Raw genomic sequence first — 15,585 nt, 5'->3', positions numbered from 1 at the left:
GATTTAAAAAAAAAAAAAAAAACTATCTTGTCATTTTAAACGTTAAAATAAGTTTAAAAAAAAACAAAACTTTATAGACTAGTAGAATAACAATCAACAAAGTACTTTATTATCATTTTCATTGTATTTAGTTATATGATTCCAACTTCCTTATCACAATTCTTTAAAACACAAAACTATTTTAAATTTCTATCGTTCAGGTGTCAGTTTTCACAACGCTGCGTCACTTCCCCCGGTAACCTGAAACTCACAGAGTCTACAGTTCGTTGTTAGAAGCAGGGGCACTTTGAGAAAATTTGAAAAGTTTTCGAGAGGCAAACGGGTTTGCTTTGGTAACAGTACTATGATCTTGATAGTAGTATTGTGAACTCACAAACAACGGAATACAACTAACCACAATGTTCGTGGAAAAAAAGAAAACAACTTGATTGGATGAATCAGTATTAAAAAAAAAAAAAGTCCCTAAGTTCAAGTTAGCGATAAGTAAGAACGAATTACAAGTTTTTAATCGAATGCAATTTTGCAAGCGTGAGATTTTTAATACAATTACCGTTTAAAGCAGGATATATAGTCAGGCTTATGTAGTTATAGCCATTAAAAAAAAACTGAAAAAAGGAATTCTGGAAAGAAAAATGAACCATACCAACAAAAACAAGAAAGGTGTTTTTTTGGAAGATTTGATGATTCATCGTTTTCTTTAGGTCTGTCTGGTCTTGAGAAGCAATGCATATAAAAATGGGAATGTGTCTAGGTTCCGAAATGACAGAAGAAGAAAAGAAAGCTAAGATACACAGTGAGAAAATAGACCGAGAGTTGTATGAATACGTGAAAGAGGAGCTCAATGTGGTTAAAATCCTAATGCTGGGTGAGTTCAAATACAAAAGCACAATCTTTTTTTTTTCTTCGCTCATATTGCATGCCTGCACTTGCAGGTGCAGCTATTGTTGTGGTCCGAATACCTGTCCCTTAACATGCGCCAGGCGTTTGGAGGTGACTCAGAAACGCATTGGGTTACACTGAGAATCTAGTTCCACATGATTGGAAACGTTGGTATTGTTAATTATACTGTATACAGCAGGATGTTTGTTGAAATGAAATTGTGGTACACTGTCCAGTCATTGACTTCATCACAATAGCTAGGATGTTTCTGAAGAAAAAGTGTGTTGGTAAGGGTGAATAAAACATAACCCAAATACAGCTGGAGTTTAAGTTCTGTTTTTTATTTCTCAAACACAGTCTACCTGTTTTTCTCGTATGCATTTAGCCTGCCCCCCCCCCAGTCTTGAAACTGAAATACGCTAACATGTTTACATTTTGAAATCGTTTCACCTTTTATTCGCATTTGAAACATGCCATTCAGACTAGCATGTGAGAGACGTGTTTGTGCTCCCCTCTTTGTAATCTCTGTTGTGTGTATAGGTGCTGCTGAGAGTGGGAAGAGCACATTGGTCAAACAGATGAAAATCATTCACAGCCACGGATTCACCAAGCAAGAACTCATCAGCTTCAAGGTACAGTGTTCGGGGAGAAGAGCAGCACAACCTGGATGCACAGTTTCTCAAGAGAACTTTTAGCACTTTCCTCTCTCCAGCTCCTTAAGTTTTAGGGTATTTTAGGACAGGCTAAAAGATAAACAGCAAAACAGTTTGTTTTTCTTTAAATAGCTATTGTCTACCATCCATTTTGAAAAAAACAAAAATATTTCTTCTCAAACTGCCCAGTTTAAGAAGCTCAGTAAGGCTCTGTCCATCTTCTTAGGGAGATAGCAAGCATCTCAGCTTGCCTATTTCAAGTCATGTGTACATAGATAAAGTAGCTTGGCTGTGGAGATAAACGCCAGATGGTGTGTGTATCATTACAAATACACAAAGCAGTGTCTTTATTGCTTACTACACAGCCTTGCCACAGTGCATATGTATTTGAACCACAGCGGCACTTAACAGAGAAGCCCTTTCTGGTGTTTGATTAAATGTGTGCGTGACACTGATTAGCAATTAGCTGCAGTCATTGTGCTCAGTCTAGCAGACAATCACGGAGATGGTGATCCCTAACGACCCTTAATAACTTCTCAACACCAGGCCAGGGTAACGATGGAATGTTTAAACCCCTCTGATTGGTTCCTGGCGCTTTGTGAAAAGGCAGCCACGCTGTGTATACTGTTCTTCAGCAAGTCTGGGAGACCGAGCCAAAGGTTCTGCTGTGCCTATTTTTGCTTTATGATTGGTGTGCGAATGCTGGGGATGGCCGCTGTAGTGAGAAACAGCTCGGTTTCGTATGGTATCGAATAGGGATTATGCGATATGTTGGAGAGGCACGATACACACACATAACTTGATCTGAAAGATTTCTTATGTGACCTGCGCTCACGTTGTTAAACTTGGAAATGGGGCTGGGTTTGATGAGGGTATTGCTATTAATGCAGGGCAACAAATCTGTCTGTGCAGATAAAACTCCTCACTATGGTGACTGGATACTGGCATGCAGACAGTATCTAAACAGCTTGAGTTCAGGAGGTCACGCAGAACAGAGCTTGTAATCACAGATTACACAAACTGTGGATATGAATCATACCGTTGCTGAGCCACCTGTTCTTACCTGCACACACCTTATAGCACAGGAATGCTTGTAAACCGCATATCAGAAGCAAGGTGTACAGTGATTTAAAGGGACCTGCGCTCACGTTGACAGGGGTGGGGCTGCACATACCTCATAACTTCTACGCTAAATGGTAGTTGGCAGGTAAGCAACTAAAATACTTCAGTTTGTCATTTTTAGTTTCATGTTCCCTGGAAGCCTGAAGTGCTTAGCCAGTCACAGTTGATCAGACTGTGATTATCCACTGTGCACAGCGACTCGGCAAGGTGGGAACGTTGCTGGAGCAGAGCTGACTGTTGGAGGTTGCACCAGGATGTGAAATCATCCTTTCTGAGTATTTAATCATTTAAAGATCAACAGTGACTTTTTGAAATATTGTTTTAAAAGGAACCTGTATGTTCCTCAAATCAGGTTTTCAACTTCAGATAAAAGGACAGTTAAACATGCAAGTCAAAAACAGATTCGCCCCACAATTATACTGTATCTGCGGCGTTGATCACCCATGATGAATTGATCTTGCTCCTGACTGTCATGTGCATTGCTGAATAGAATTTATTGTATTTACCGTGGCCCGATGAACAGATTCTCATGCCCTGATGTGGGACGGCCGCCTCCTCTGAGTCTTTGACCAGGACTCGGCCCCCATTAAGACCCCCCAGTGAGACTCTTAATTGATCAAATAGTCATAATAGAATATCTTTGTTGGGTTGCAGCTGTGATGCGTTCGAGAGAGTGTTGGTAAGGGCGAGGGACATTGTCTCAGGGCTGTGATGTCATTGAAAGGGTTAACAGACATTATTGCAGTGCAGCATTGAACCTTCCGGTTTGCAGTATTTGTTCTGGACTTTTTCACTTAACATGCCTGAAAGGTTAGAATTCGTACAAAGTTAGTTATTTTTGGAAAGAGGCACGGATTCCAGTTGTGTTCTGTGAGTCCAAAGGTCTCTCCACACTCCCTGTGGATTCCCACTGGAATGTGTTTCATTGTTGAGTAAAGAGGGGTCGAGTGCTTCAGGCCCTCAGCTACTCTCTACCCTTGTTTCCAGTTCAAATAGAGGCAACTTTTAAACTACAAGAAGCTAAGTAGCTTATGTTAGAATTGGGAGTGTGCCTTTTTGCAGTTAGTGATAATTTACAGTATATCAGAGATTGATTTATTGGCTACTTACAGTACCTATTGAAAGATATACAGCACAGCAAGTCAGTTGTTTCAGTGCTATTAACTGTGCTAGTCTCACATTTTTGATACATTTAATGGCAGTGGGTAAATGCGAATGTCACGTCATGGGGGTTTGAAGGACTGATTCATTCCAGAGGAGTAGGGTACTAGTCTTGGCCTATTGTCAAAACCATTAAAACAGGCTAGCTGGCTAATACAGTACTTCAAAAGCCAAACATCAGCTTCCATGATCAAAAAAAAAAAAAAAAAAAGCAAGCCCTTTCACAAGGTTTACAGGGGACACATGCCTCTGCTTATGGAGTTATTCTACACAGCATTACAATGTTTGCTTTGGCACTGTTTTTCCTTATAAATTAATTATTTGACGATGTCCTTGGGAGAGGATAGCGCTCGTGCCAATTCTAGGCTACAAACAACAATTTGTAGACAAAGGTTCAGGTCACTGGTGAACTTGAATGTCTGGTTTTATTTGCGGGTTTAACAAATAGGGTAACTTCTCTGAAGACCCATTTGTGAACTCCAGGCATGTGACAGTGTGCTGGTCCGTGTGAAGCAGCTTGTCTCGCATGTCCTCGGCTGCATTGTGATTACAGGTTACAGAAATGCTTAGTGTCTTGCAAGGTAAAGCAAGTGACTATTTAACGGACCTGAGGACATGTTTTACAGCATTCCAGTTCTAGAGATTCTTCAGAAAACACCATTGCCTGTTTCTTAACTTATTATTGTCCTTTGTGACACTGATCCATTTGCAAGGTCATTGGTGCAAAGCTTTTTTTTTTTTAAGCCTTGTAAAAACAAAGTTTCACTAAAGTGATTTCTGTAAGGAGTGACTGAAGGAGGTTACATTTCTAAAACTACAAAAACTGTAAATGTAAAGTAGAAAAAATCTACCATACAATGAGCAAAATTAACAAGTTGGCTTACATAGGATTCGATCCACGTAGGGGAAAAAAATAGGAATGTATCAGTATTTCTGAAAATATCCCCTGTGGTTTTGTAAGCATATATAATGAGGAATTTAGGTCACTTGCTTACATTTTGAATAGTAAAGATATTTTGCACATGAGCTGCTTGTGACAGCTTTGTCATTTGAGTTGCTAACATTGCATATGGTAGTAGTGGACCTTCATTTCATTGATGGTCCAAATATGCAAACACGCTCTCTGTGTTTGTTTTAAAGATGAACTGCCTTGTAAGTGAACTTATTCACAACAAGTCATTTGACAAGGCACTTCAACTTCAAAGTCAATAAGATGTGTTCTAAAAGAAAGGGCTTTGTCTGGAAATGTAACAGATTGTAGCTGCAGCCACACCACTCCTTGTTAACTCCTGCACTTGCTGCACTTCTGAACTTTGCATGCTTCATTCCAGCTGGAAAAGGATCCCACAGCGCACACAAGCTGGCTATTGTGTTCAGGTGGAGTTAGAAACCTGAAGGCATTGAAGCACTGGGGGACTCTTGGTTGAGAACCCGAACTTGAGCCTTTGCTCATTCCTGAACTGCTGAGTGGCTGAGAACCAGGATCTCTTTACCATGTCTACAGTAACTGAGACTGGACTGAATCTGGGCACCAATCCACTTCAGAAAAGCTCATTCCAACCCATTTAAAATAAAACTTCTGAAACTTGTTGCTGATGAAATGGTATACATTAAAGAAGTACACTGTCTGTAAGAGCTTACTGGATCTTTTCCCCCTATTACTGTCAAAGCTGACAAAGAATATAGATACAGCAAAAATAGGCCGGTCTTAATGAATTTAAGTCCAAACAATTTACAAAACTTGAGTGCAGGGTCTGTTCCGGTCCAGGATCGTATGTTCTGTTTATGTTTTGTAAAAGGCTCTGGTGATATAACCAAGTGTATTCCTGATTATTGCTTTGCTACTGATCAGCAAGCAGAGAGAACACTTCAGTCATGCATAAGAAGCGAGGGATGTCATGAAACAAGCAGCAGTGTCTGTGACTTGTGTTTGCTCAGCACTGCAAGGCCATGGCTCACTGACTGAGCCCGTCTGCTTACAATAGGAGTTTCATTGAGCTTCCATAAACTTGAAACCACAAGTGGCATCAGGAGCAGTATTTATGAACGGAGACCAGCTGACTCTGTAGTGTTAAGCCCAAATGCTTTGTCTTGTCTTCTCCTGCCGCAACAGCTCCTGGAGATCAATTCAGCACTGCCATGGAAACAAGCTGTTACGGAAACAACAAATTTGAAACGCAAACAAACAAATCTCTAGGTATTTAAGTGAAACAATAGAGTTCAAGAAAGCTAGTGGCTGCGTAATCAGACTTGGAACTGCAGGTGAACCTACAAAAATATGTAATGGCTTTTTTACAAACAGTTTGAGCACTGTAATATATTGGGGATCATTCTTTGAGCATGAAGTAACTTTACAGAAAGACAGGCCAAGGGTTTTTAAAAAAAAAAAAAAAAAAAAAAAAAAACTGATGTTAATATTTTAGTATATTCAATAGTTTGCTGGTCTGCTGTTTGTGGTAAACCTTCCTATACTACTAGAGTGATCGCCAGTTTTGATGGAAGTTATATTTCCTAGACCTGTTTACACAATTACAGTGTTGAAAGAGTTAAAGATCGCAGTTAGGTTCAAGTTTTGTCAATGGGGCCCGTGACCATCCTGCTAATAAGGAACATGTCTCTGTCTAGGTACACACAATAGCCCTGCCCTCCCTTACTAGTAACAACCAGTCAGTACATTTGATCTAAACCAATATTGTGAGACAATTCTGTGAGTGCTTCAGGTCATGGAAATGTCAAAGGATCGTCCGATAACTATGAATGGAATTTCCCGAGGTGTCAAAATGAAACCCATTTCAATAGATGAATCAGAGAAGTGTAATTTGTGGGGGATGGGAGGAACAGGGAAGAAGACCTAAGCAAGCCACAGGAAATCGCTGCTCAGCACAGCAGTAGTGTTTGAAGTGTTCTGGTATGTCGGCCAAGCCTCAACCTTCCTCACCAAACAGCTGTATGCCCCAGGCATTTTGCCTTCCTTGATGGTTTGAAGGTAATCCTATTGTTGATCATAAGAACGCTGCATAACCCTTCAGTGCAAGTACTTTAGAAGAACCCGAACACAGCTCCCAGGAGTTCAATATGGTTAAACTTCAACTTATTATTGAAATGGCCTCACCAGAATACAATGCAAGTCAATGGGGACATGCGCCTGCTAATATTACTTTGGTTAGCGTCTCGCTTCGGTTTACACCGCAGTTTATAAATCATACAACAGGTTATCGTCCCTCTCCATGAAGGTATAAGATAAGCATGTTTACATGAAGTGATATTGAAAGGGTTTGCAGGTGTTTGACTTGCACTCAAGGGTTCTGTGTTGCGTTCTTTACGTGATGTCACCTGCCACGTTCAGGATGCAGTTGTGTTATTTTTTTTTAACTTTAGGTGAATTGTGTTTTCTCTCCAGCCAGCAGTCCTGGACAATCTTCTGACCTCCATGAAGTTTGTTCTGCATGGAATGGGTGTGCTCAGAATCAACCTGGCTAACAATAAGAACAAGGTGTGTAACCCTATCTATGTGCAGCGCTGTGTCCATTTATTCTGTAGTAGCTGAGCAGTGGCCATAGGGGTGATATTAGAGCAGTTATTCCTAATGAAGAGGGGATTACCAGACACTCAAGTTATGGATTCATTTTTGCTTTATTGCTTTCTAATGCATAATTACCCGAGCATGTTATTGTGGACTTGAGTACAAATGTGGATTTAGTGTTTTGTGTATATTTAATGAAAACAAATCCATACTCCTACACTAGGTGGCAGCATTGCACTGGTATTTTCACATAAAAAAATGAAATATTCCCCAGAACCAGCCAGTTAAATTCTGATACTATTTCTCAGTGGCTAGTTAGTTCCCTCAGTGTCACCTTTGGACACTTTGCTGTATGAAAAGATAATTGAAACGTCCTTCATTTACACTGAACTGACACCCAATGTCTAACATTGCATCTGTTCTTCCATGCAAATGATTATTATCCATGCATTTCTGCACAAAAAAAAAAAAAAAAATATCCACTAGAAATGCAATCCCCACTGAGTCCTGGCAAAGTGTTTGATTGCATTTGGATTCTTCCAGATGTAGACCTAAAATGCATTTTGTTTATTTTACTGTTTTTAAATGTCGCACTATTAAGTATTTTATAGTTCTGGATGAGGGGGCAACAGCCAATCTAGTGTTCCAATATCAGCAGCCATCTAGAATGATAACCCTATGTACATACGAACACTTGTTTTAAAATGTTAACTTATTTAAGCAATGAGAAGAGGCTATGTGCTCTTTTTCCATTTATAAAAGCCAGTTTAAATCCCAGTGAGTACTATTAACTTTAAGGCATGTTGTTTTATATAGTCGCCCCCCCCATGTGAATGAGCTATTCTAAATGTCTTTTGTCAGCACATGGTTCGATAGGGCTATGACTTGGTGGGTGGATGAATCGGATGGCATCAGAAAACACTGCTGCCAAGCACTGAGGGAATGGAGGGGTTGTGGCCGACAAAACCCAGGCTGGCACGACTACCCTCGCCCCGCTAGCTAGCCCTGTGACCCCTGGGTCTCTGTATTACCCTTCCTGAATGTCAGTGCTGCAGATAGGAGATTGCATTTTATCTGCATTCCCCCAAGTCATGGGAAATAGAGTAGAGAGTAAAGATATTTAATTAAAGGTATTGGTTGATTGACTAAACTGAACTTCTAAACCTCCCAGCAATGTTTTTTCTTAATTTTTTTTTTAATCTGAAAAAAATAAAAAAAAATGTGTTTGAGTATGAAAGTTGCATTGACTTAGTGCTGCGACTCTGCAAGGATATAAGTTACTCTTTGTATTTGTCTTAATAGCTGTATTATCCTGTTGTTGTGTATTTAATCAGGACATGCCTTTCTGCAAGCTCCAGAACAGTTTTCCCCCTCTTAGATGTGAAGCGCTAATGTTTTACAGCCTGCTGTGCAAGTTGATGTATGCTTTCAGTAAACGTTTGTATTGAATAGGTATTACTGAATAGAACTGAAGTGCAGCGACTTCCTCGAGTGTACTGACTGACGCTGTGTAATAATCATGAACCCCGCTCTTGGCCCTGCTGGGCTCCGACCCAGATTCAGATGTGTTGTGAGGCCAGAGTTTCACAGTTTGGTTCTCTGTGGGCTCCACCCCAGGCCCTCATGGCTCGGATGTGGCAGTGGAAAAGGGGTAATGAAAATGGTGGTCATGGTGATGACTCTGACGGACTTTATTACAAGGCTGGTGTTAGGTGTTCGGATGTCAGTGGTTTTGCAACCAAGGCTAATGCTTGAAAAGCAGTTTCAAAAGTGATGGATCATCTCCCTTATCCATCTGCAACAATAAAAACCCTATTAGTCTGTGCCATGTTATCTACTGATGGTATCTTTACACCCTATTGCCAGTACTGTCACTTACAGGGAATACTGTATTTGTTTTACCCTTCTGCAGTGTGCGGTCGGCGCACTTTAATTGTAGTGATGCTGTAAAAGGCTGAGATGAGCACGATAAGACTAACACACACTCTGGAGTGATTCTGCGGTGTCTTCTTGTTCCCCAGGTTCACGCTCACTCGCTCCTGTCTTGCGGACGCTGTTTCGATGAGGAGCGGATGCTCTTCCCCTTCGTGGCGCACGCCCTGCGTTGTCTGTGGGCCGACCCGGGGGTGCGGGCGGCTGCGGCGCGGGGCTACGAGTATGAACTCAACGACTCTGCACTTTAGTAAGTACTGACTGCACCCCTCTGCAGTGTTTCAACTGCACCCCCCAAACTTACTGTAGCTGGAAAACCCCTCCTTTGGTCCTTGGCTTTTGTGATGCCTTTAAAGGGAAGACAATAGGAGATAATATATGACATAACCAAACAGCGAGTTTCAAATTTTTATTACACTAGTATTTCTCCTTTCATAAAATAGGAATACATTACAGACAAGGTAAATGCCTTCAAAAAATGCCCCTGCAATATGTTAAATATACAAATGTGGTCAGGCGTCTGTTATTCACATTGTCATTACACTGATGAAGGCGTTAGCTGTAATGTTTACCATCTTGACATCACTTGGAGTAAATGTTTTCTCTGTTAAACCTGCACAAGGAATCGCATATGCTGCTTCACCCCTAGAGGTCAGTGTTGAGGAGACTTGTAGGGAGTGTTTATGTGTGTGTGTTGGGCAGTTAGTTTAACAGGCAGTATAACAATAGGCTTGTGCAACAGCCCCCCCCCCCCTCCACACACACAAATCCATCCATTTCCGCAGCAATCAGGAGACTATTACATTATATCAAAAAGCCATTATTAAACCTTGTCGATCAAAATAAGTAAGACTAACCCCCCCCCCCCCCCCCCGGGCCCCGATTGAAATGTTACTTTCAATCAGACTTTTTAACTTATCAATTACATATTACAATTCTGTTTTTTCATAAATTAAACACAAAGAGATGGAACTTTCCTTGACATTAACATTTTGCTCCTAATTGCTTCACTGTTGCATTGTAAAGATGTAAAGAGGCTCAGCGTAATTGCTGGTAGAATCATTCTCTGCGGGAGGGGAAGTAGGACAGGGGTCGAGCCCTGTAGCAGCAATTACAGTTAAATTTATTTATTTATTTTTTTAAATCGTTTGTGATCATGGTTGTGATTGTGATGTTTTCTAACGTAGCTGTTGGCCAGGGGATTGAAAGTGCTGTGTCGGTACATGGTCGGGTGACAGCAAGGAGGTGGAGGGGAGGGTTAGGGTTAGCTCAGATGAAAGAAAACAACGTGGCTCATTGATCTTGACCCGAGGTAGTTGTGCATTCAATTTTCTCATTCTCCACAAAGACAACTGCAAGCAGTGATTGGAAAACAGCAATGAGGGGATTGAATGAACTTCCATGAAAACGATTCACTGACAGTAATCCATTATATACAATATTTTATTTGATTAAATGCACTTCCCCTAATTTATATGCATAGGTCTCCAATGGGCAGCTACAGTAAACATGTATTTTTATTTAAATTTCCATACTGTGTTAAGTAAATCTCAGTTTGCTTTCTTTCTGAGAATGAGTCTTGGTATCAGAGTGTGCTACAGATACGCCAGACAAATAAGGCACTTACTCAGTCATTCAAAGCAGTCTATATAACAGCTTTTTATATAAATATAACTACATTGTTGTATTTCAGAAACTGAAAGGGCTTTTTCATAAAAGGCACCAGGGTCGGACAAAAGAATATTGATTAGACCAATCCCATTTTTTTTTCAAATTGTTCAAATTGCTGTTTTAAGAACATTTGGGCATGGGAATGAATCCTTTTTTTTTTTTACTGAATGTTTTTTTCTTGTGATATTGCCATTTTTTTATTTGTTAAAGGATAATGACACTTTTTTTTCTTCTAATATTACAAAACAGAAGGTTGACAAAGGACAGTGTCAACAGGCCTTTTTTTGTCCCTACTTTGGCTTGAAATTGATAGTTGACATATTCCCGCTCTTTTCTACAGCGTCGTACTTGAACATTGATTGCATGGGAAAATAAGTTTGAGATGATTTTTTTTTTTTTTGTGTAGAAGAGTCTGATGGAACACAACAAGCAGGGTAGGTCAGTTCCGTTAGCGCGGTGTATAGACACAGAGCTCAGAAAACATCCAGCATACAAAATGACACTGGTTTAGGCTTGACAAAAAAGGAATCACATGGCTCTGACTTTGACGCCTCTTTATCTGGCTTATCTCTCTGATAATGATTCTGTCGTGTTTGTCAGAGTCTGATGTTTAAAACAGTATTGAACATTGCGAGTTCTTTCGACACTTCACTAATACTTGGTGATGACTTGTCATAGTGACTCTCTCCTAATCCGTATTCCAGTAATCTGGGACATTGCTGTATCTGAAGGTCGCAAAAAAAAAAAAAAAAGTAAGACACAAGACAAGTAATTTGTCACAAATATTTTAATTAGTAGTATTTTATTTATATTTGACTTGTCAAAGTCTGTTAATTGAGACTTGCAGATAGTTCTGTAGATTATCCCAGGCTGGATTCAATCAATGTCTATTAGGAAGCTCTTTTTCTCCACACCTTTTCCATTTCAAAGTGAATAGCCCTTGGACTGAACTTCCAAGCTTCTTAATTAGGGATGGCAAATCAGCGACTGATTGCATTTCTGTGATGTAGCTATGTCAGTGAGTGGCATTCAGTAACACGCTCTATTATCTGATAATGTAGTCAGGACCTGGACTTAAATATCAGCAACTGTTTTACCCACGAGTTTTTCTCTTACCCTTTGTTTTCTCATTCTTTCCTTTGAATCCAGTCTTATTTTTCAGAAGATTTTGAACTGAACTTTAAAATTAAAACAAGGTTTAATTTGAAGGATGTAGACTAACACATTCCCACAGTGCAGTGAAAGCAAAGGGGAGCATTGCAAAGCCCAGAGAGGTATTGTAAAGCATTTTCAGTCAAGACAAGGTATCTTCCACCACTCATTAGAATCCAGTGCTGGATAAATGAAGTAGAAATGCAACAGAGTATCCATGCTCAGGATTTGAACACCAAAATGTTTTTAACTTTTATTTGTGCAACACCAAGATTAAAAACTGAACAAGTCAAACCAGCGTTTCGGTGCCGTGCACCTTTGACTTCTACGTCTTGTGAAACATATTTAAAAAAAAAAAACAAAAAAACACATAGTAAACCATGGGGATGTACAGAAAGTGCATAGTATCACCATGGGCAAAGCATGAGGAGGGAAACGGCATAATTAGACATGGCAATACCTTTATTTTGAACTGGCAGGGCTGTTGTCTGTGTTTTGGTCTAAAATGATGTGAAAGAACCGTGCCGCACGAAATTGAACAAAATCCAGTTTTTTTATTCAGTGGTGTGATTCAAAGGAGACCCAACGATTGGAAGGGAATTATTACTATAAAACATGACTCCTGTAGCTTTGTTCCTTCTTAATCAAGAATTTGAAACCCGCACACTGAATAACGTTTGAAAAGCAACCCCTTAGTACACTTTAATTCAGTTAATTGCAACTCTAATCTGCATCATTAAAAAAAATAAATAAAACAAAACAAAACAAAAAAAAAAAAAAACCCTTCCGCTGCAGATCTATGATGCGTGAGAACAACCATGCCCTGGAGCAGTGTAGGTGTCATGACCCCAAGGAGCTCGTTTCTCACGCCGATGTACTGAGCCGTAAAAAAACAGTCATTACTGGCTTCATTTACCTGTGAGTGTGGATCTGTGCCATTTTTCAACTTCTAATTAACAGAAATCGGAGCGGATGCCTGCAGATAATTAATCAAGCAGAGGTGTGTTTGTCCACCCAGGTTAGATGATTACAGGCTCTGCTGATTGGCACCGACGATTTGAGTAAACAGCGCCTTGAAATGTCATTTGAAAAGTTGACGTCCACCTTTTTAAACATTTGTTGGAAATTAAATTGCAGCTGGCTTTGTTCACACACACTGCTCGGGTCACTCTGTGTCACTTGAATTGCCAGGCTTGATGAGTGGATAGCAGATACAGTAATTGTACAAAGGTTAGGCAGGCATTGAGCTCCACCGTTTATTAAAAAACTGGAAGTGGAAGTCTACTTTGCATACCCGTTCTGCTACTGCGGCTAACGGCAAGGTAGGTGAGCATTTCATTTTGTTGAACTGCGCCTAACCTGGGTTTGTTGGTAACTTCGTATAGAGACTATCTCATTAGCAGTCAATCGCTGAAGCTCCAGAGGTAATACAGATAGTGGCATATGCGCTGATTTTCCAATTCAAATGTAAACTTTACACATGGCACGGCTCAGTTTATCAACACAATTACTCAACAGCATTTGCTGTTTTTATTGTTTTTATCAGTTTTTTTTTTTTATGAAGGGTAACATCAGGATAATTTAGCCTCTCTTTTGCTGCATGAATCACAATTGAAATAAAGTCGGTGGTCTCTCAAGAGTTTGAAAGACGTAGCTGTTGAAAGGAGCGGTCAGGATTGACATCCACTCACAGAGCTGTGAGGAGAAGCTCTTAGGATGGCTTCCAGTGCTATGTCTCTCTTCTCATTAGCACTAATTGGCACTTTTTCACAATGTTTTCTTGATGAAAGCATCTACAGCGAGGATTGGCAAGGCTTTTTTATGTTTCGATGGCATGAATTAGATTTTGACCTCTATATGTAACACACCACTGCTGCCCTTAGTGATACCGTATACTGTCAAAAATAACCAAGAAGCATTGTGCAGAGCAAGCTCTGACTACACTCAGTCTTCTGTCTTAAGCCTTATGCAACGCATCTTGAGAGATGGCTTACCGTGTCTAATCCAGTTTAGAACTCAGTATAACAGGACTCGTGGTTTTAGCTCGTTTCCTTGGTGTGTTTTCTTGCTTGCTTGTTTGTTACACAAACCCATGAATACACCACACATATGTAGATGAGAAATAAAGGCAGGGGGATTGCTCACTTTTTGTGCAGTTTCTGAAGGGTATTTATTTTCATTGTTCTTTACTGAAATCGGTAGTAAACTGATAGTTGTCTCTCCCATCCGTAACCTCACAACTCTGGACTTGGTTTCCTAGATCTGTACCTTCATTGTCACCACACCTGGGATGCTAATTCAAAGATATTTTAACAAGCTCAAGCAGAAGGGGAATTCGGGCAGGCAAGACTAGCATTCGGAATTTAACCAGGACTTCTCACAACTTCGAATGCGTTCCGGTTTGGATTTTGAATTTCAAGGAGTCGGCAGGATTTGGGTTTAGCGCCTCATCTGTGACAGAATCAGGGCATTGAAGCGGGATCAGGTGCTCTGAATCACCCGCCTGCAGTCTAGAGAGATCAGTGCAGGTTCCCGGCAAACCCACACAGGCACTTTATGCTGAGAGTCATGAGAGCCTGGTGAGCAGGTGTCAGCCGAAGCACCTGACATTCCCGAGGGGGGGAGTGGAGACTCAGAATTTGACTTTAATGCTAAAATAAAGGAAGAAATACTTCATTGTAATACTTGGTGATAATGGAAAGAGATAGACAACTATTGTTTACATCACATAGTATTCCACTACGTCAGTAACGTTGCGTCTTAGTGGCATAATCCGTACATAAAAGGTAACCGTAATAGCACACAGATTTACGTTTTAGACTATATATTTATATATAATATATATATATATATAATAGATATATATATATCCCTTTGGAATTATTAGGGAAACCTTAAATAACCAATCACAAGAGGGCTGTGAAAATGGCTCTGAAGTATGAAACGTTAAACGTAGATGCTATACCATTAACCGACTTTCTAACACTAGGGTAACCATATCTGATATATCCATATTGAGGCAATACGAGACCCTATATAATTGTCATCCAGCATGCCAGTCTTGGTTAGTCTTGAACATGGAACCTTGTAGCTCTGTTTCCTTTATCAGGAAAAAAAAAGCTTTACCGTTTATTAAAACGACTGGTGGGCAAACAAACAGGAAACCCCACCCAGCTGCCTTTCAGCACACGGCAGATAATCAAGTAAATGAACTCAACGGATTTCCTCCACGGAAGCTGCTTCCAGCACGCTTCCTACATCTCCAAACAGCTCCCTCCATAGAAGAGCCTACAGCCAGCTGGGGAAGAGAGGCAAGTGCTGCCGTCACTTCTGTGTGAATTACAAGTGTAAATGTTGACTGAGAGTGAATGGCTTTTAAATGCCAGATATTTAAATGTGTTTGTGTTTCGTCTTGTTTTAACTGTGTAGTTAATTCCTAATTAATTTAAACTGGGGAAGGGGTGTGGAAATCATTAAACTGAGAGGCTGTAT

The 15,585-nt window shown here is 40.2% G+C and overlaps 1 protein-coding gene across 1 annotated transcript in view; it reads left to right on the top strand.

The window, feature by feature from the left end:
• The first annotated feature begins 267 nt into the window (after window positions 1-267).
• gnav1 (guanine nucleotide binding protein (G protein) alpha v1) overlaps window positions 268-15,585 on the top strand; it is a 30,303-nt gene continuing 14,985 nt past the window's right edge. Inside the window, exons 1-4 of the mRNA XM_041220347.1 lie at window positions 268-865; window positions 1,420-1,511; window positions 7,216-7,308; window positions 9,360-9,520. Of these exons, the coding sequence (XP_041076281.1) occupies window positions 724-865; window positions 1,420-1,511; window positions 7,216-7,308; window positions 9,360-9,520 (488 nt within the window). The 5' untranslated portion in view covers window positions 268-723. The remainder of the gene's footprint in view (window positions 866-1,419; window positions 1,512-7,215; window positions 7,309-9,359; window positions 9,521-15,585) is intronic.

Source organism: Polyodon spathula, chromosome 20 (assembly GCF_017654505.1).
Source record: "Polyodon spathula isolate WHYD16114869_AA chromosome 20, ASM1765450v1, whole genome shotgun sequence".
NCBI lineage: Eukaryota > Metazoa > Chordata > Actinopteri > Acipenseriformes > Polyodontidae > Polyodon > Polyodon spathula.
The sequence above is the reverse complement of the archived record's forward strand: the minus strand, read 5'-3'. Positions and strand labels throughout refer to the sequence as shown.